Source organism: Lepeophtheirus salmonis, chromosome 7, assembly GCF_016086655.4.
Source record: "Lepeophtheirus salmonis chromosome 7, UVic_Lsal_1.4, whole genome shotgun sequence".
Lineage (NCBI taxonomy): Eukaryota > Metazoa > Arthropoda > Copepoda > Siphonostomatoida > Caligidae > Lepeophtheirus > Lepeophtheirus salmonis.
In genome coordinates, this window is record NC_052137.2 from 21,562,196 (window position 1) to 21,583,012 (window position 20,817).

The window sequence follows — 20,817 nt, forward strand, 5'->3', positions numbered from 1 at the left end:
TGACAATTTTCTAATAAGTCTTTAATAGTGTAAACATAATCTGTAAATTATGGTTTTTTAAGTTTCAATCCTGTATTTTGTGTCGTTTAGCAAAACAATTTGAATTTGTGACCAATATTCCCCAACAATCCCAACTTTGTAGACCTATAGATTCTAGAATGTATATTAAAATAACCATTATTTATGTTCAAATGATAGATAATGACCAGGAATTTAAATAAAACTGTTTGTTCAGTTATTTCTTCCACAACTTTTGTGCAATGGATGTTTGGAAAATATGTATCAAGTGGAAAACGGAATCGAAAATTCACACTTTTTGATAAATTCCTGGCTTTAGACAGCCATATCTACTGATAGGAAAGGACTACAGGGTTGATTTTGATATCATTTTATTTGAAATTTAATATGCTTTAACTTGGTACCTAATTTATACAATTTCATGAACCGGAACATTAGGAGAAAAAAAAAAAAAAAAAATACGCCTACTCCCTAATTTTATTGACGTCTGAAAAAAATACCGTCCGTCATTAAAATGGATAGCACCTAAAAACGTTTGGACCTATATACTTGAAAATTTGATCGTTTGTACCTGAAATAGTATATTTTAGGCTGATGTGTTTAATTTTTTCCTACCAGCTGTAAAATTTCAGATTTTCCCCCTTAAGAATTATGCAATTAATATTTTATGCGAAATTTTGCATTACGAGAGGCTGCAACAAAAATACAGAATGAGTGAAGTTCTTGAAAAGTTAATCGATTATGCCGAACATATGCTTTTCTTTGAAAATGATGCCCAATTTGAGTACTTAATACTTCTGGGGAAAAAAGAATTACAAAGTAACAGAAGCTCAATTTTTGAGTAAAATATCTATATTTCGGAACGCGTGATATTGGGCAATCATATCACCAGCAGCTACTTGATATTGACTAAATCAAGGTCAAATTTGTCAGAGAACAACTCTAGGTACTCAAAATCACAGGTGTTTTACTACTTAATTCATTTGTAGAACTTAAAAAAGCTAAAGAGATGAAATAACGTTCATTCTTTGATCAAAAACAACATGTTTCAAACATTCTTATAATCAATGAATTAATTGATTAGGACAAAAGGTATTTTGTTCATATCATGAGTGAGAAAAGTGACATGCAAAGTCATTGGAAAATGTTGAGTAATACAATAAGCTCAAACAACGACAATGAAAAACTTCAGTCTCTCACCACAGAAATAGGATAAGTACATGGTCCTTAAGATTGCATAATTTTAAAATCCGTGTCTATGTGTTCGTTGCCATAAGAGCTTATTGATGATTAACCAGTAAAGATGGTTTTGGGAAGGAAACTATTCTTATAATCAATATTCAGCGAATTTTTATTCCAAGATTATAGATAGAGCCTAACTTTAAAGGTTTTCCTACTTTTAGTAGTTTTTTAGTCATAAATGCCACGCACAAAAAGCACAAAATAAGGATCTGGTAGAAGGCTTGGACAATATAGTCAGCTTGACGGGAAGTAAAGAAAAAAGTATCATCATGAGGCAGTGAAAGTTTCTAGAAAACAAGTTGATTAGACTCATCTAGTGGTGAAGAACAACATATAAGATGACGTCATCCATTATTAGACAAACCTATGACACCAATGACATTAAGAAAGAGAGACTTAGGAGCTCAGAAACGAAGATCAAAAAAGGTTCAAAAGCAAGACAGAAATCAGTAAACCTGCTATGGGAATGGGGTACCAATGATGCAGATGTTGATGATGATGTCCAGCCGTTGGAAATTGAAACCCCAAATGTTACATCTGAAAATAAATCTGCATCAACTATTACTAAATCAACAATGGAAATCTCAGAAAGAACCATGTTTAGACTTAAGGCTCAGCTGGTCGCAAAGATGTATGTTACAATCTGATTTAATATTTGCGTATCATTTCCTCATACAACTAAATTCATTCCTAGATCAAACATTTAAAACTAATCCACATCAGCTTCAAGTAGTTACCAAATAAATTATGCAAGGTTTAAGTGCACTGTATGAAAGAAATACATCTCATTAGTTGTACGAACAATGATGTGCGAGTATACTTATATTTTCAGCATCAGGTTGAATTTTCATTTCCGTAAGATTACACATACCTTTACAAAAATGAGTATATCTAAAGAACGATTGCATATTTTGTATTTCTGACGTGATATTTGAGTTCTACATGAAATTTTGGTTTAGAAAATATGTATTAATTATAAGAATTCGAAACTTTCTATTTTCCCAGTTTTGGCAGTGAAACCGGATTGAAATCTCAAACCATGTCTTCTTATATAGATCAAGTCGTTCCGACACAATCATCTATTGGGAATTCAATCTTCCTAACATTTATTAGACATTTTGGATCCCCTCTTCTCCTACAAGTAGGATGGATATAGAAATATTTTGAGATTTTTCCTGAACAAAAAGTCAATGAAGCTGGTCACTCTTGGGGCAATATTCCGGATTTGGTACTCTCCTCCTCCAATTCTACTGGAGACAAAGCCTACTAGACACTCCAGTTTTGAATGGTTTTACAATATCCGAGAATTACAGAATCTTAAAAAAAAAAATAACAGCTCTAGAGAATAATTCGATTTTACTCAGTATGAACAACTCTCAATGAATACAATACTTTGCACAATTGACTGGCTCAGCCAATTTACCTCTTCCCACAACTCAAATTTTGGCGAATGCATACGATTAAGTATTATAAAAACGAATAAGAAAATTAAACTACTTGAAAATTTACAATGACTATGATTTTAATATATTATCTTATCGCAAAGGTATTATTTTTTACAAAGAATAATAATTTTTATAATTTATAAAAACTAATTACAAGTCAATTGGTATAGGCTTTGATTATCGTCGCTGGTCGAAGAATAAATAAATTGGAATGCAATCTTATTTTTAATATTTAAAAAATATTCGATTTAATTTATGGTACTTTTTATAAATGTAGATATTTCATTAAAAGATTCATCTTTATCATGAGCATAACTTTTAATAATTGAAATTAGCAATATCATTTATGAAATTTCATAGAAACATTGCAGCGTAAAAGTAATTAAATTGCTCTAGTATTTGATATTTTTATTTAGTTTGACCAAGTAATTACGTACAATATTTCATATTTATAATGTAGATATGTCTAGCTGTGATTGCTTTCAAACGTTTTTTTATCTTTTTCTCCTTCCCCCTTTAAAAAAAAAAATCAGTTTCCTTTTTTTAATATAAAAAGAGCTTTTTACGATTTATGTGTTATAATAAAAATTAGGCTTTTTGATCTGGTAACTTTTTAATATGAAGATACTTGTTAAAATCTTTTTACTCATTCGCCCCCTTATAGTTCACTTCCTACAGTTTGAAAAACTCTGTTCATCAGTATTCTATGATCTTGTATGAACAGATTAATTTATCAAAATAGTTGTTCAAAGAAAATCCTGTTTCCAAGAATTGACACCTCCATATGTATGTGGGGATAAAATTGTAGTTAAAAACTAAACACGAGTTGTCAGATAAAAACATCATTTTTTCCCCAAGTTGCATATAAAAACAAACTAATCTCATGGTTGGGTTGATTTTATTCATTTAAATTGCATTAGTTATATCCTTAAATATCAGAAAGTTAGAATAAGTTTCCATGATTTACACACAAAAATTACAGTGAAAAAACCTTTTTATGAACAACTTATTATCATTGTTTTAATGATATTTAAAATAATTATATAATTAATTTATTGTCAAAATATGTTATAAATAAGTGATTAACTAATGTCACCTACACAAAAATATAATTTGTAATATAAAACACTAATTTGCTAGGTTATTTTCTTTCTCCATACTTTCTGTGGAGGAATATTTAATAACGATTTCAGTTATTACTTATATCTACTTAGGTAACGGGATCTATAACCCTAATGAATACCTTTTTTTTTTGCGTTCTTATTCAATTGTTGTAAATATTAAGCAAATCTTATCACTTGATACAGTCAACATAGATTCAAAATTTCAATATTTTTCTAACTATTTCATACATTTTGCACTCATAAATGTCAACTAAAAATACTTATTTGAGTTCTAGGCAAGGATAAAAAGTGCACTGTTTCTTAAAATAAATCATAAAAACATTACTTTTGGGTATCAAAAAGTTGTGTGATAAATTATAATTTCAATTTTAACAAATTTTAGGTACTAAAAATGTATTCATTTATTTTGAAGAGGTTGAGGATTATATATAGAATAACAGCTGATATTACAATAGTAGCGACGCGTATACATAAAACTGAAAAAAGTAAAATATAAAGAGCAAAATAATGATTTTCGAGTGAACAAATAAATTAAATTCGCCAAACCTAAATTAAAAATTGACAAATAATTCCAAAAATGTACATATTTAAAACACCAAAAAGTTCCATTTATTCTAAAAAATGTTTAAAAGTATTCTAAAAAGTTCCAAAGATAAAGTCTATTTTAAACAGATTTGAAGCAATTAAAAAAAAAAAAAAGAAGGGGGGTACAGAAAATACCAGTTCAGTAACGAAGGAATAACAATTGTGTTACACTTTTGACTGCAATGATTAGATGGACATTCTCATCCCCCAAGGAAAATATCAGACCATGTCAGGCAGCAAATTATGATTATTATATCGGAATGTTAAATCAACTTAAAAATTGAATAGTTTTTTGTACATCTATCATCATGAAAAAAGGTTTTTATAATCATTTTTCGTTAAACTTTTTTTATAAGAGAGCAGAAGTTTTTTTGTCTAAAACGTGAGAGAAAAAATGAACATATATTGCAAATTGAAATAAAGTCAAGTATCTCACAGGGCTTATACTTAACGTGAATATTTCTCATTTTTTCTTCATTGTCATTATAATTATATTTATTAGTTTTTTATAGTCTATAAAAAGCCGTGATATAGCATAGGTCCCATAAATTGTTGTGACCTTTTATGGTATGTTACATACGAAAAAAAAAAAATGACTTTCTCGATGACTACTATTACAGGTAATATTAAACATTGACATAATTTTTTCAATTTATTACCCTCATTAAATGCAATATAAAACAAAACTTAATTAAATTTAGTTATACAATAACAAAAAGGGTTACTTGATGTCGTTAGGGACAAGGAAGGAGCGGGAAATTGAAATGAGAATGGTAAATGTCATTTCTTCTTAATATCCAGAGGCCTTCGGTCTGGCCGAGCATTTTGTGTATAATATGATATGTGGTATTTTAAATTTTAAAAACTAGACGTTCGATGAAAAAAGGAGAAAAAAATATAAAATATTTTTTAATAAAATGACAGATATTTTAGTTAAACATCAATTTTTATGTCATAGTTATATGCAACTAAATTTTCAAACAAATTTCTACACTTTATTCGATCTACAAATCCAATATTACATTGAAAATCCATATTTTTGCACCTGAAATCTGCAATTTTTACGGATTTCTTTTTTTCTTGCCCATAACTTTTTTGATTTAAGAAAAAATTAAATTGGAAAACTTTTTTTCGTATAGTAGTTTTTGAGACGCCAATACCTTTTTTTATCTATAACTCAACCTTTTATCTAGTCTAGTTGAGCTCCTATAAGAGCCCCCCCCCCTCCATTTTAGACTGACCAGGTTCAATAGAGTCAATCATACAAAGTTCTTGCCTCCTATGTCTGACACACAGACACAAACTCGATTTCATATAAAAATAGTTTTCTAACCATAAAATAATTAAGCTTTATACAAGGTCAAAAAATATATTTCAAAACATTAAACTTTTTTAATAAATCATATCTTTCAGTTTAATGATTATAGCAAAATTAGACGCTACTACTAAAATATTTTGAAAAATGACAAATAATTTTATGTTTTTACTTATTTTACCCTTCTGTATAAACTAATCAAGTACATCCGCATTTTCAATTTAAATGTTTACTATACAACTTTTCTAGGTTTGAAAATCAAACCACAAAAATACAAACGGAAATAGCAATACATTGGATTGATCCTGTACATTCGGATGTTGATGAATCTTTTGAAGAAAAAAAAAAAATATGTGTTATCTTCATTTAGACGAAAGGAATATTTCAAATTTAGGTAGGAGAAAAGATACTTTGTTTTAAATATACAAACGTTGTTTCCCTACTAAATTAGTGTTAAATAGAATTGGAATTTGAAGAACTAAAAACCCAAACAAGATTTTTATTATTTCTTTAAGGCGTTTTTTATTTGATAGTTAAGATTTTTTTCGAAACGATACATACTAAATGTAAAAATACGATTATTTGAAAAACAATATAAATTGTGGCTGGTCGTACTTTAAATCTCCAAATATCATTTATAGTTATAAAAAATTTACTAAAAAACTTTTGATCATATACATTATTTGAGTCCAAACTAAAAAATCTGCTCGTGCTATAAGGTATAGCTACACTTATTTATGATTATTTTATCATATCAATTATTTAAAATTTACAAAATTCATTATTATTTTACGAACAACAGTAAAATTGGTTGATTTTTGTATTAAATAAATATTTAATAAAAAAATAACAAACATAAAAAATTCTAGTAAACTTTTTGTTACGAATATTACAGTTTTAAGAAAAAAAGGTACTTATACAATAATTTATGATCCAGTTTAATTATAGCTTCGATTTGACTAAAAAGTGTTGAAATGTCACATAACATATATATGACATTTTATTAAAAAGGAAAGTTTATAAATTTAAATAGTTAAACTATGGTATTTGAACATATTTTCATATTAAACTTTAAGAAATATCTTTTAATTTTCAATTTATTTTTTATTCCTTTGTGTATTTTTATACAAAAATATTATTGAATTTACTTCCCCCTCCCCTAAAAAAAATCTACATATGAACTACATTCAAGGAAAAGCTTTTGTTTCGTGAATTTTCACTGATATACATCTATATTTTAGACTATGCATAGTACAAAAATATAATGATAACATTCAAAGTATATTAAACATACTTCATTAAAAAAAAAGTAAAAATATTATTAAAAAATGTTAACTTTTTTTATCAATGTAAGAAAGTTATACACAACATATTTTTTTCATGATGAAAATGCACCGTGTTCTCATTTGTTTATTAAAATAAATAATAAACACATTAACTTTTAAATGAATAATCCTAGATTTTGTATTAGAACATATTTGATGATTCAACATAAAATAATTTTAAACAAAAATCACGAAAAGGAGAAAACAATTATTAATTTTTATATCAATACAAACCAATAACTTACATACATATTTGAGTAAATGTTAGGGTTTATATTCCAATTTGTGGGATGAGTTAATAACCTTTGATGAATGATTTATTGAACTTGTATGGGCCTTTTCATTTAAAATCTATGATTTTTTAATTATTTTATTGTAATTATCAATTTTAATTACTTTAAGAGTGCAATTTGAAACACAGAAAAGAGTCAATAAGTATAAATAATTAATAAAAATGGACAATAATTTAACAAAGAATACAAATGTAATGGACAATAATTTAACAAAGAATACAAATGTAATCCACAATCAATTTTGTGGGAAATCATTTAAAGCTTGCTTTTCTTTTCTTTTAAAGGGACACATACCTATGTATGAAAGATACATTAATCTATAATTTATGATATCCTGTTTCAATTTTCTAAGTGATATTAAAAGATCAGAGATAGTATTTTTTTTCTTTTATATGTCATGTGTGTGAGTTTTTTTTATCAATGATAAATATTTGTTGTAAAGGACATAAAAGAAAAGAACCAATCATTAATTTTCAATTTGATACATAAATTGATTGATTGTGTCAAAATAAATAGTTTATGATCAATACAAAGCTGTAAACGGATATTTCATGTTAACAAACCATTCCCCTTCCTAATATGAATGGTAATAATCTTTATAATATAATCTTTTTGGAATGTTATCAAATCAAATTTTAGTAAATTATTTATTTTTTCCAATAGGTAGTTACAAAAACAATCAGTCTTTGAATTTAAAAAAAAAAATTACTTTCTTACGAACAACTCAAATATTTTGATTAAAAACCAATTTTTGATAAATAAAAAAAAAAACTTTTTTTCTTATTAGAAAGTGGTATTCTAGAAAAATATCGAGAATTCTGACCACCCACTCACCAAGCGGGCATGATAATTTGGAGATAATATTTTAGGTGACTAGAGATACGAGTAGCAAATAGTTTACTCTAGGTTTTTACAAGAAAATCTTAGGTCTGTCGTTGACTCTGTTATTGAAAGAAATGTTGTTTTTTTTTTGTGCACACAGAAATCCTACTTGCCAGTATGTTGTTTGATGAGTGGGGCCATATTTGAGGGTTAGCATTGCAAAGAATAATAAAAGCTAGGGGAACTGAAATTATCACTAAAAGTATAATATTAAAACAAGGAAAAGTAAACTTTTATACAAGATTTTAGTGTGTGATGAATGTAAAATTACAGTAACACCGACTCTTTAAAATATTTCTAATGAGGACCTTCAAATCATGGCCAAAAATAAGAAAATATAAATTGTTGATTTTCTTTACACGCAATCAGTGGAAAGAGGTGTTAAACTGGTAACAGATGCTTCACAAAGTGTAACTAGTTCTAGAGATGGCTTTATAAGAAATAAATTGCAATCTCGAGCAGAAATACCAAATTTTGAATACAAAAATATGTTTAAATTGTGAGTTTTGTCATAGATTATGATCTCTAATTTACTCCAACTATTTTTCTATATTTTGGATCATTGATTTTAATAATAAAATACATTTCAATACTCATTTTGGTATTATTTAAGACCTGTAAACCTCTCCAAATAATTCAAAACTTTAGTATTATTGATTTAAAAATAAAATAAATATGATAATAAAAGTAACTGGTCGATTTTGATCAAACTTGGTACTAAAATTATATATGATCACAGTAAGACGCCACTACATTTGGAGAGGTCAAGGTCAACGTCCAAGGTCAAGTTTACACCAAAAAATGGTCATATGCTGAGGTGTTGCGGTCTACCGAGTACCCATTCTTGTTTAATCATAAATAACAGTCAAAATTCATTTTTGTATTATTTTAGACATACGGTTTAAATCTGTGAAGATGTAAATCTTTATAAAACTTTGAATAACGATAAAGCCCTCAAAATGATGCATAATTTTTTTTTCTATTTTCGTAATTAGTGTAAAATTATGCAAATTTTGATACCTTTTGTGTTTGCATAGCTCAAAAAAATATATTTACGAGATACGCTAATGTACATAGCATAATATTCATAGACTATTATGACAAGGGAACAACCATCGACAGTTAATATTATTATATAGCGTTATTAGAACTTTTGAAGAACGAAATCACGGAAAATTTTTGAAGGGGAAAATGTCCTGATGAAGATAAAGAAATGTTTCACAAGTCAACCAAAACAATGTCAAGTCTACATGAATTACACTTTGAATTGCTTCTGCATCTTCTTTACTCCAAATCTAGCTCCCAGTGACTATTACTCCAATGAAGAGGTTATCGCTTAAACTGAGGACTATTTTAAGGGTCTGTTGTTGTTTTTTTTAACCAAAAGATAAAGCATTTTATAAAAGCGGCATTGAAATGTTAGAGCGGCACTGGAATGATTGTATTGCTCTTGATTGATATTATATTGATGAATAAAGTCAATTTTGAAGGAAACCATAACGTCGTTTCTTTGATAAGTAAGGGACTTTCGGCCGAAGGGTTACATACATATATCCAGGTACATAAAAATCTACAATGCATTCAATTTTGCTTTATTAAGAAAACTGGGTATATCACACTCGGGAAGAATGTACCTCTATAAAAGTAGAAATTCTCAGTTTGTTCAACAAATGTAACTAAAACTCTCCCATAGATAAAAACTGTTGTATTGTTCTTAATCTCTACTAATAATTTGTTTTTGTGACATAAATCGATACTTCCATAAACGTACATACTTAAGTAAATGCACCTCAATGCTCCACCGAAGGTTTTGTTTTGACTGAGAAGGGAGGCACTTTTCTGATGCAACACTAACTTAAAACGTAAACAGAACCTTTATCCAACCGCTTTGTTCAGTTTCTAAGCTCTACTTCTTGATTTATTATTAATATATGTATGTTTTTATTGTATGACGGATTAGTTACATACTAAAGGGTTAATTATGGTGTAAGTAAATATATATTTTTTCAAAAACGGATTTTTAAATGATGAGCAATTATATTATTAGCAGCATTAAGACATAAATGTAGATTTTACTATATCGGTATTTAAACCAGATTAAATATTAAATATCTCTGTGAATATTTAATTAATTTAACTTTTGTTTTTGCCATTTAATTAATATATTTTATTATATGAAGTACTTTCAATATAGATGTTTGAAGCCATATTCATAAGTGTAAGCTCAAAAATTGTGCGCTTTATTGAATACCATATATTACATGAATATCAAGGGATTGTATGTACTAATTTTGAGACTCGGAAGATCCATAGATTGTTAATTTGAAGTAAGGGAGGCTTTATGAAATTTTATCTTGTTTGGACAACAATCAAGTCTTTTCTATAGTTTTTTTTCTTCTTTTTTAGTTAAAATTTAGATTTTTAGGAATTGTGAAGGAATTCAAATTTTGAGACAAATAGTTGTTATTTTTATTTAAAAATTTATCTTTTCAATAAAAAGAACTGTTATAATTCAAAAAAAAAAAAAAAAATCAACCTGTTATTTAGATTAGCTGAATTATATTTTTACAACTTCCAAAAATATTTCCTATTTTTCTATCATTAAGTCTTTCAAAAAATAAAAATTTAATGTATAATTATTTGTTGTAAATGCACAAACTTATTAATACAGTGGTTGCCAATAAAAAATATTGTAGATTACATATCTAATTGTGATATTACATGGGACGTTTTTCATTTGTTTTTAAGCCAAAGTGCTAGTATATATCTCCTTCTAAAATGTCCAGTTGAGTAACAATATTGGCTTTATTTTAATTGTTTTGACTTCAAAAATTGCTCGAGGTTAATTATTGAATTAATATATATATATATATATGATAATAAATAATACTGTTTACAGAGTAGCGTTTAAAAAAATTCCAACATAGATAGTACAATGGATTATTATATAATATAATCATTTCTCGATAAATTTTTACGTAGAAACGAATTTGACTCAAATTAGATATGTGGTTACATTTGAAGTAATTCTATTTAGTAATACAATATTAGATCTGTAAATAAATCCACCTCTGAGTTCAGAAGTCTTAAAGTGGAAGAAATTACAATTTTGATTTTTTTTTTTTAATTCATAAAGTTTCAATACAGTAATCAAAAATTATCTGATACTTTTTTTTTTAATTTCTTTAAAATGTAGTTTTGTATTTAATCTTGAGTATTTTAAAATTGGTGGCATTAGTTTTTTCTTGTAAATTTAACATCAAAAGATAGATACTCGTAGTATATAAATCTTTTTAAAAAAGAGTGATACATTTATAAATATCATAACTTCACTTAAAAGATTAAAAGTCAAATAGCACCAATCTTAAAATAATTAAGGCTTAAAACTAAGATAATTGTTTTTTTTTTTTTTTAAACAAGAAAAAAATTAAAGAGGGTTAAAAAAAAGTATTTTGATAGTTTTTGCAAATATATTCATAAATATCAGCATCAGGATTTTCATTTTATACGGATTAGTTTATGTAAATGAAGTATTGTGTGATTATCTAACATTTAATTATCTAAAACCTATCATTTTTTGTAAAATCATTATCTAAAAAAGCATTGTAAAAGTGATTCAATTCTCAACACACATCAGTGTGCTCCTTAAATATGAAAATTATGTGATTATGATAGCCTTATTTATCTACAACTTGTTATGTTTGGACGATATTCCCTTTGTTCCGATTTGTATTTCAATTTAAAGATTAATATTGATTACATATTTGAAACCTTTTAGAAGGATTGATATTGATTGATTATAATTAATTTTTTCATGATAGTCTATATGATCCTGTAACATACAAATACAAATTACAAAACAAGCACTTACCCGTGGGTAATTTCTACCACCTATATGCCCAGTGGTCCACTCAGGACTTCCATTTCTCTTGACGAACAAGCATTCCATATGTAATATTGTACCTGGAGAAACAATAAGCTTTCCATCATTACTCTGAGCAATTGGACCACGTCTGTGTCTAAAAAGAACTGTCGGAGGTTTATTGATATCATAATCGTATAATTGATTGAGTCCTTCACAAATAGGGGACTTCCCATCCCAAACACCTCCAATACAACGACGCTTTCGAGATCCTCTCAAAACATATTTTCCTTAAAATAATATTTGACCATTTATGAATTATATTAATCATAAGTTATCTATTTAAAACACAAAAGCAATATTGAACATATTTACAAAAATATTAAATTATCAATAAAAAGCGATAAATTTATTCTACAAGATATATTATTCGGGCCCACAAAAATAAAAATTAGTTTATTCCTAATCTTTCATTAACCCCTCAAAACAAGGTAGATATTTCTGACAAAGCATTTGAAGTTAAAGATTATTTATTTGTATTATATTGTATAACAAATAACTCTGGTAAAATACAACAACGCTAATTTGACTCTCTTATTTCTAAGTTCTATCAATCCTTGGTATACAATCATTTAATTGTGTCTCTTTCAAATAGAGTCTATCATACTATTTTTCTTTAATTGCAACTAGGAATTTTCACAGCCTCTATATCCACTTTGTGGCATCTTCAAGGGCATATACATTCACAACTATTTAATTATCTTTCTATATGTTAAATACGTATGTCTGTGTATGTCCCAGATTCATTGACTAACCAATTAATAAATTTTCCTGACATTTTTCATATAGCTTCTAGAAACGATTCTGATTATTATTATTGTTTTGCCTTCAATGGCATAACGGGCTTAAAATAGCATTTTTCTAAAAAAAAAATTTTTTTTTACAAATAAAGAACTATTTAAATTAAGAAAAAAAAGAGCATAAAATTATAATAATAATTCTGGCTGCATGTAGGTATGTACTTTCTAAAAAAAAAGAAGAGATTTTAAGCTTTAGAAAAGAAGAGACAAGAAGAAAAATGATTTTTTTAACCAAAAAGATGACAGTAGAGCGAACGTTTAAGTGTTTTTCTTCTTTAAACCATATAAATCTCTTTTAAAAAAAAGTGCCCAAGATAAATAACAACATACTGCGAGAATATTTCTTAAGGTTTTATGGTCCTTTTTTTGTTTTATAAGAAGCAGAAGAGCTCAGAATTAATTTAATAAATGCCGGGCAAACTTACTCAAGTAAAAATGAAGGATAATAATTTTTATAGAAATTTAAGTTGAAAAAGACATACATATGCAGGGTGCAATAATATAACTTCCTTTTTTCAGAAGGCAATATACATCAAAAAGTTTAATTTTAGCTTTGATATGATAGTTGACAATTAAAGTTGGGTTTGGCACAGTTTTAAAAATCCTTTCATGTAGATATTTTAATACCAGGTGATTTGATCTTTTTTGTAGTTTAGTAGGACAACTATTTCATACTCAAAGGGGAAAAATTTAGTAAATACATATTTTATTTAAGGATATGGTTGTTTGATGAGTTAGTTATTGATGATTTTGTCTAAAAAAATTTTTTTTTTTTTCAAAATTACTCCAGTTTTGATTATCTGACTTTACGTGCACCAATTAAAAATTCTTGTATGACACCAGATCTGATGGCATCAGTATCAGTTCTCAAACATTATTATTTGTAAAGTTCATTTATTTGAGCATCAGGATTTTCATTTTATACGTATTAGTTTATGGAATTGAAGTATTGTGTGATTATCTAAAACCCATCATTTTTTGTAAAATCATTATCTAAAAAAGCAAATTATTTCAAAGTATTTCTCAAATTTCAAACTATGAAAATCATTTTAAAAGTAGCTTTTTGTTACTTTGAAATGGAAATAATTAACTGATTATCACAAATTGCATCAATAAAAATTTGCAAGCTCAATTTTACTAGTTTTATATTGAAATTCATTAGGTTAAACCATCGTTTCCCAAAGTGGGCGATACGGCCCCCTTGGGGCGGTGCTTTGATGTAGGGGGTGGTAATGGGAAAAGGTGTGATTGGGGGGCGGTAGAGCAAAAAGAAACCTGTGATTACATATTATTACATAAAACAAACAAATTGATCTACAAAAATAAAGAAATATGACTACAAAATAGCAGGAATGAATATCTTGAATATTATCCGGTTAATACGATGAAAATACGTTACATCGAGATTGTACAAATGTACTTCATTATTGGCGCCTATATATTTTGCTCTATACTCAGTTTACTCTTACTCTCAAATGCAAACAGACTACTTAGAATAAATACTTATAATTTTGTTAAAAACGTGAAACTACGGAAAAGTAAGATCCAAAAACTACAACCCAAATTCCACATTCTAAAACTTCAAGCAAGGACTTCAAAGACGTCAAGAATTATAAAACTGTATTAAGAATTTTTTTTGCATCAATTAGCTTTTATTTCTTTAACTATTTGGACCATAGACAAATCTTGATCTACATTTCTGCTGTTAAACACATGGTTGTAGTTGAGAAAAGTTAGACAAGAAAATACAGTTAAATTCCCGAAGCGATGTTTCCGTAAAAACTTTCTAAATTTTTTCACCCATTTCCAACCCTAAATGACAATAGTTATAGTCGTATCTTATATATTTTTCCAGAATTTTTCAAACGAAGCCATGAAACCCTCCAGACTTTCGGAACATTTGAGAACAATGCACTCTGATAAAACAGAAAAAAATATACCATATTTCCAGACGCTTCGAAAAAAATTCAAGGCACAAAAAACTATTAAAAATATATTTTCGAGCACTTCAGAACAATCCACTGACGGTTTGCGTGCTGCATACCACATATCTTTGATGATTGCTAGATCTGGTAAGCCTCACACATTTGGGGAGGAGCTTATTCTGCCTGCAATAAGAGAGGTTGTGCACACTGTTGTACATAAGTCACCGGACCAAATTATGAAATCTATATCTCTCAGTAATAATTCAGTTCAAAGAAGAATAGATGAAATGGCCGAAAACGTAGAAGATAAATTGTGCAACATTCTTGCCGCAACCGAATTTAGTTTGCAATTAGATGAGTCCACTTTACCAGGAAATTAATCCTTGCTTATGTTCGTTTCGTCAAGGATGAAAAATTGGTACAAGAACTGTTATTTGCTAGACAACTTATAACAAACTCTAAAGGAGAGTCGGTATTTGATATCGTTGATAATTTTTTCAAAGAGAAAAAAATCCCACTTACTAATATTCTGGCGTGTGCAACAGATGGTGCACCATCCATGATAGGTCGTTATCGTGGCTTCATCAGTTTCTTGAAGAAAGCCGTACCTGGTGTACTTACAGTGCACTGTGTAATTCACATCTTGTAGCAAAACACCTTAGTGGTCGACTTCACAAATCAATTAATACTGTTATCACATCAGTAAATAAGATCAAGGCACATTCCCTCAATTCCAGACTGTTTCGACAGCTTTGCATTGATAATGATGAAGAGTTTGATCGTTTATTGCTACACACAGAAGTTAGATGGCTATCAAAGGGAAACTGCCTCAAACGATTCTATTCTTTGTTTGATACAGTTGTTGAATTTTTCCAAGAATCTAATATTGGGCTATGTCATGATTTAAAAAAAATCAAGAATGATATTGCCTATTTGTCAGATATATTCCTAAAATTCAATGAAATTAATTTACAATTGCAAGGAAATGATGCCAATCTTATAAAAGTCAAATCTGTTATCTCCACTTTCCTGTCTAAGTGTAAATTATTCAAACGAAATTTAGCACGTCATGAACTTTACCAATTTCCAAGCCTTTGTGAATTGGGTTAAGAAAAGAAAATATCTAATGATGACCTTCAAGTGTATTGTGCTCATATAGAAGAGTTGCAAAGAGACATGACTGAAAGATATCAGGATATATTAGGGCTAAAAATACCAGACTGGGTTATCAATCCATTACTAGAAGTCAGTAGTGAGGAAACAAGAGAGGTCGAAGAAGAATTAGTTTCAATCAAAAACGACATTGAGCTAAGTCCAAAGTTCAAGATATCCTATCAAGATTTTGCCTACAAAAAAAAATATCTGACCTCTATCCAGTATTATGGAACAAGGTCAAGATATATCTGATTGCTTTTCCATATCTGGTAGACCGGGCCTTCAGTGTAGTTACTACACTTCTTTCCAAACAAAGGAACAAACTTAGAATTACCGAACGTGGGGATCTACGTCTTCTTCTTAGTGAGTTTCAACCTGATGCGGATAAACTAATATCCTTACACAAAGTACACCCATCCCATTAGAAGGAATTGTGAAAAACTAAAGTTAATTTTTTTTTTAAATATATTTGTTGTTTAATTTATCAAATTATTGTTTTTAATTTTTGAAGAAAAGGTTATATGTGCAGGGGCGTCCGCAGGGGGGTAGCTGAAGCGGAAAATCGGGGAATTTAAAAAAAAAAATCAGTAATAAAAATTCAATGGATTTAAAAAAGAAGAAGAATAATAATATGTAATTAAGAGAAATTTTTATAGTAAAAAAAAATTTATAGGATTTCTTTTCTTAAAAAAAGGTCATTCGATGTGTGAAAAAAAAAAGTCTATGGGAGGGGGGCGCTACAAGTTTATTTGCCAAGGGGGCGCCAGCATGAAAAAGTTTGGGAAACCCTGGGTTAAACGATTTTTTGACAATATTTATTTTCGACAGCAAACGCACGTTTCTCACAACTACAGCTCAACAAACTGTATTTTCAAGAAAACTTTATATTTTTGACTCTAGAATGAAACCCCGCTCATCCTGCTACACTTTTACAGCATGACACTCATGTATTATTGAGAAGGGAAGTTATGTTGCCGTCCCTGTTTATTAGCAGATACTTTTTAGCTTGGTTTTGTTGCTAACGGAACTATAATTTTGTAGCAACATTCTTGTAAATAAATTTTATTTTTAGGACAAGTAAAAAAAATAGGTGCTCAATTTTGTAAGAGATTAGGACATTGAAGAAACTTGAAGAGAGAAAAATATATTACGTAAGGGATATATATGTCAAAAAATAAATCATATATCATTAACTAGCAAGGGGTTAACCGTTGTTCGTCAGGCCAAGGAAGGAGCGGAAAATCTCAATGACAATGTTCAACATTATCTCCTATTGGTGTTGAGATTACTTCGGTGCACGCGAACATTATAGTATAGCGCCTGTATTGCATCATTTTATAAATGTAGCAAAAATGTGTTATAAACTTCAAACATATATGCATAAAAAAATTTGTCTAGATGGGAAGTCCATTTTTTTTTTTTTTTTAAATTACTTTAATCGAAATTTGCGAATAATATTGCAAAAAACTGTTTCGACTAATTATTTGGAAATAAAGTTGCTTATACCATTTATAGAAATGGTAAACAGGAACACACAAAAATCAATATTTTTTTCGTACTAGCAAGAACAAAAAAGATATGGAGAATAATGTCGTGGAATATATAATCTCGATAACTGGTTCATTTTCGCAAAAATTATGTTAGTAAATGTACCGATAGAGAATAGAGAATACTTCATTGTGGTGGTAATTTTTAACTTTATGCCCAAAATGCACTGTTTGCGTTGTTTCTTTTTAAAAAATGAAAATTGACGTTTGATTAAAAAGAAAGAGAGAAAAAATTAAATTAATTATCCAGAAAATGATAGATATTTTAGTTAAACATCAGATTTTATGTTTTAAATTTAAATGCAAACAAATTTTTGACAAACATCTTCAAAAAATTTTAAATGTAAAAATCCAATATTCAATTAGAAACCTTTTTTTTTTTTTTTTTTGCACCTGGAAAAAAAAAATTGCAATTTTTACATATTTATTTTTTGTCCATAACTTTTTTTTTTGAATCAATTTAGTAAACGATCCATGCGAAATTTCAGCCTCCTTGGTACAACGGTGTGGGCACCCATAAAGGACACCCACTTTCTATTATTTATATACAGATAATCCAACTAATATACATATATATTATTTATATTATAGATGTTATGAATTGACTCAAAGGAGTATAGAAACAGACCCATATAATATTGAACATTTTTTTCTTTTTTTTTCCACTCCTTTCTCAAAAAATATAATTATTTTTTTGTCCTTCAATTTGTAATTTACTAATAAACATTACTTTTTTTAATTATAGACTTTTAAAAAAAATTATAATAAATGATAACTTTAAAAAAAATTAACTTGATAAATATGATCGAATTCCAATAATTTACAATCATCTTATTTTATTTCATAATACTCATAGTATTTTGGAAATGAGTTTTTTATTTATTAACAAGAAAATATGTAAAACTATATATTTTCAGGCTGTATTGTTTATTTATTTATTTTATTTTTTTGTAAACGAATTATGTTGTTAGTATTTTGTTACAACTAGAAGTTGGCATAAAGCCTTCACTAACTCAAATATTTTATTATTAATATGCATGCTGTTCTTTTTTTCAAGAAAAAATATGAATAAGTTTAATTAGGGTCTTCGTATACTGGAATAATATACCTACACATTTAGAAGACTATAATTCGCAGTTGCGAGTCTTTGAGTACATAATTTTAGTCGATTTTATAGCTTTATCTTCGAGTTAGTTTAATTTAGTTACTCATTTGGGGGCTTCATGCAAAGGCAGTTGAAAAATCCGAAAAGGCAATCCAAAAAAACGTACAATTCCTTGCTCATCCAACGAGCATGATGCACCTCGAGGAGGAATACCTCCAAGAAAAATGATAGCAAGTTCTAACAACTCTTTATAGTCATTTCTTATTTGAAAACTATGGAGTTGTCTCTTAGCAAAGTCAAATATACTATTATTAATATCTGAAATGACTTTCAAATCATTAGTCATGACCGTCTTATAGTCTGTTTTGTCGATTTTTTCCCATTCCTTCTGAAACCTTTTAAAAACTTGAATTTCAGGACCAGATTCTTTTATATGAAGGAAAGTAGGACCATAGACATTTAAAATCATTATAACAAGTCTTTTAAGCTCCACTGATTAAAAGGGTAGAAGGAGTAATAATCAAATCTCGCATCTTGCACTGTTCCAGGATGTTTAAAAAACCAAAAAGCAGCTACATAATGTTGTACAATTTGACAAATATGGACAAAGTACTATTGATCTTTGCTCAAACATTAATGTACATTTTCATCTATGTCTAGTACACTTCCTTTGATAGCCACAAATGTTAAAGTGTACGTTTTACATGAACAGTTTTAAATTTGAGAGCTGCATAAGATTTTGGCCCTTTAGTTTTCGTTTCATAGTATTCAAATATTTTTATAAAGTCAGTTCATTCATGTGAAGTAAACAAATAAACAACACAAAAAAAAACTGAATCTCAGAAAACATATGATCAAGAGAAAAGGCGCAAAAATGTAATAGTTACATATAACTCAAGATCAAAATTGAATAAAAACTTTCAAAAGTCTGATTTTACGAATTAAGTTACTGATTATTCAAACATTTAAAAACTATATATGTTTATGGATATTTGTATCTTGTTCATGAAAAAATTGAATTATATAAATAGCTTAGTAAATAAAAAATCCATAATGATTTAATTATATTTGTATGCCGTCAATAGTTACTTCATGAGTTTTTACTTACAAAACCGACTACATAATAAAGTCAAAAAAATTACTAACAAGTTCAAAAAAATTATAAAATAAGTTTTCCTTTTCTTATCCCTCAACTATAACAAGATTTTTTTCTTTTTATAAATTGAATTCATTTTGAAGTACTTCCGGAACGCTGGAACTTTGACCGGATGGAGGGTAACGGTTTTGAGGGCAACGAAAAAAAATTAAAGAGATAATTACCAACACCTAAACACATCTCATAATCCATGATAATTTTGAATTTGGTCCACTTTAAAAAATAGCAAACACTCTAGTGTATACCGTTGATATGTACTTATTATTTTCATGCTAAGAAATGGAGTTATTAACTGGTCGAAGCACTGCATTCAGGTTGGGTTGTAACCAAAAATATAGACAAGTGATTTGGAACTAGTTTTATCCTTCTCTCATACGGCAAGCCATCCCCCCTCTACCCAAAGTCTTGCATTAATGTCTCTAAAAATAAATAATAATGATAAAAACAGACCCAAATGTCAGGAGAGGTTAACACTATAGACACACTAAGATGAACTAACTGGAGGAATTTATAACCTTTAGGAAAAATCAGCATAACAATTAAAAACCAATCAGAGGCCTATCAGAAAAAAATCAGGCAGAAAATTAAAAAATGAAACCCGACTGGGCCTGACAATTAAAGATTGACCAGACCCTTGTTTTATGGGTGCAACTTGGCCCAACTATAATGTTGGAAAAATAGAGCCCGGCTCGAAAGTCGAGTTAGGTTCGAGTCACCTTTTTTTTTTCTTCGCACTCATCATGAATGAATGAATGGCAAACTTAGTATTTGTCTACATTGTCTATGTCAGTTCAGCTATTTTTTGAAGTAAGGAAGCTGTTGAAAATGAATTGGAGGTTGCATTAAATAAAAGTACTGCCTCTATTTTGTTGCTATTAAAAAAAAAAAAAATTTGAAGAAATTTTGACATCATTTTATAAAAATTGAGAGTATCATTTTAAGACCCCTGGAATTGCCAGTTTTGCTTTTAGTAAGTTA

General features: G+C 28.2%; 1 protein-coding gene across 1 annotated transcript in view; it reads right to left on the reverse strand.

The window, feature by feature from the left end:
- Positions 1-20,817, reverse strand: part of Hasp (Hig-anchoring scaffold protein) — a 180,010-nt gene that overhangs the window by 11,608 nt on the left and 147,585 nt on the right. Inside the window, exon 12 of the mRNA XM_040716736.2 lies at positions 12,101-12,381. Coding sequence (XP_040572670.1) covers positions 12,101-12,381 — 281 coding nt within the window. The remainder of the gene's footprint in view (positions 1-12,100; positions 12,382-20,817) is intronic.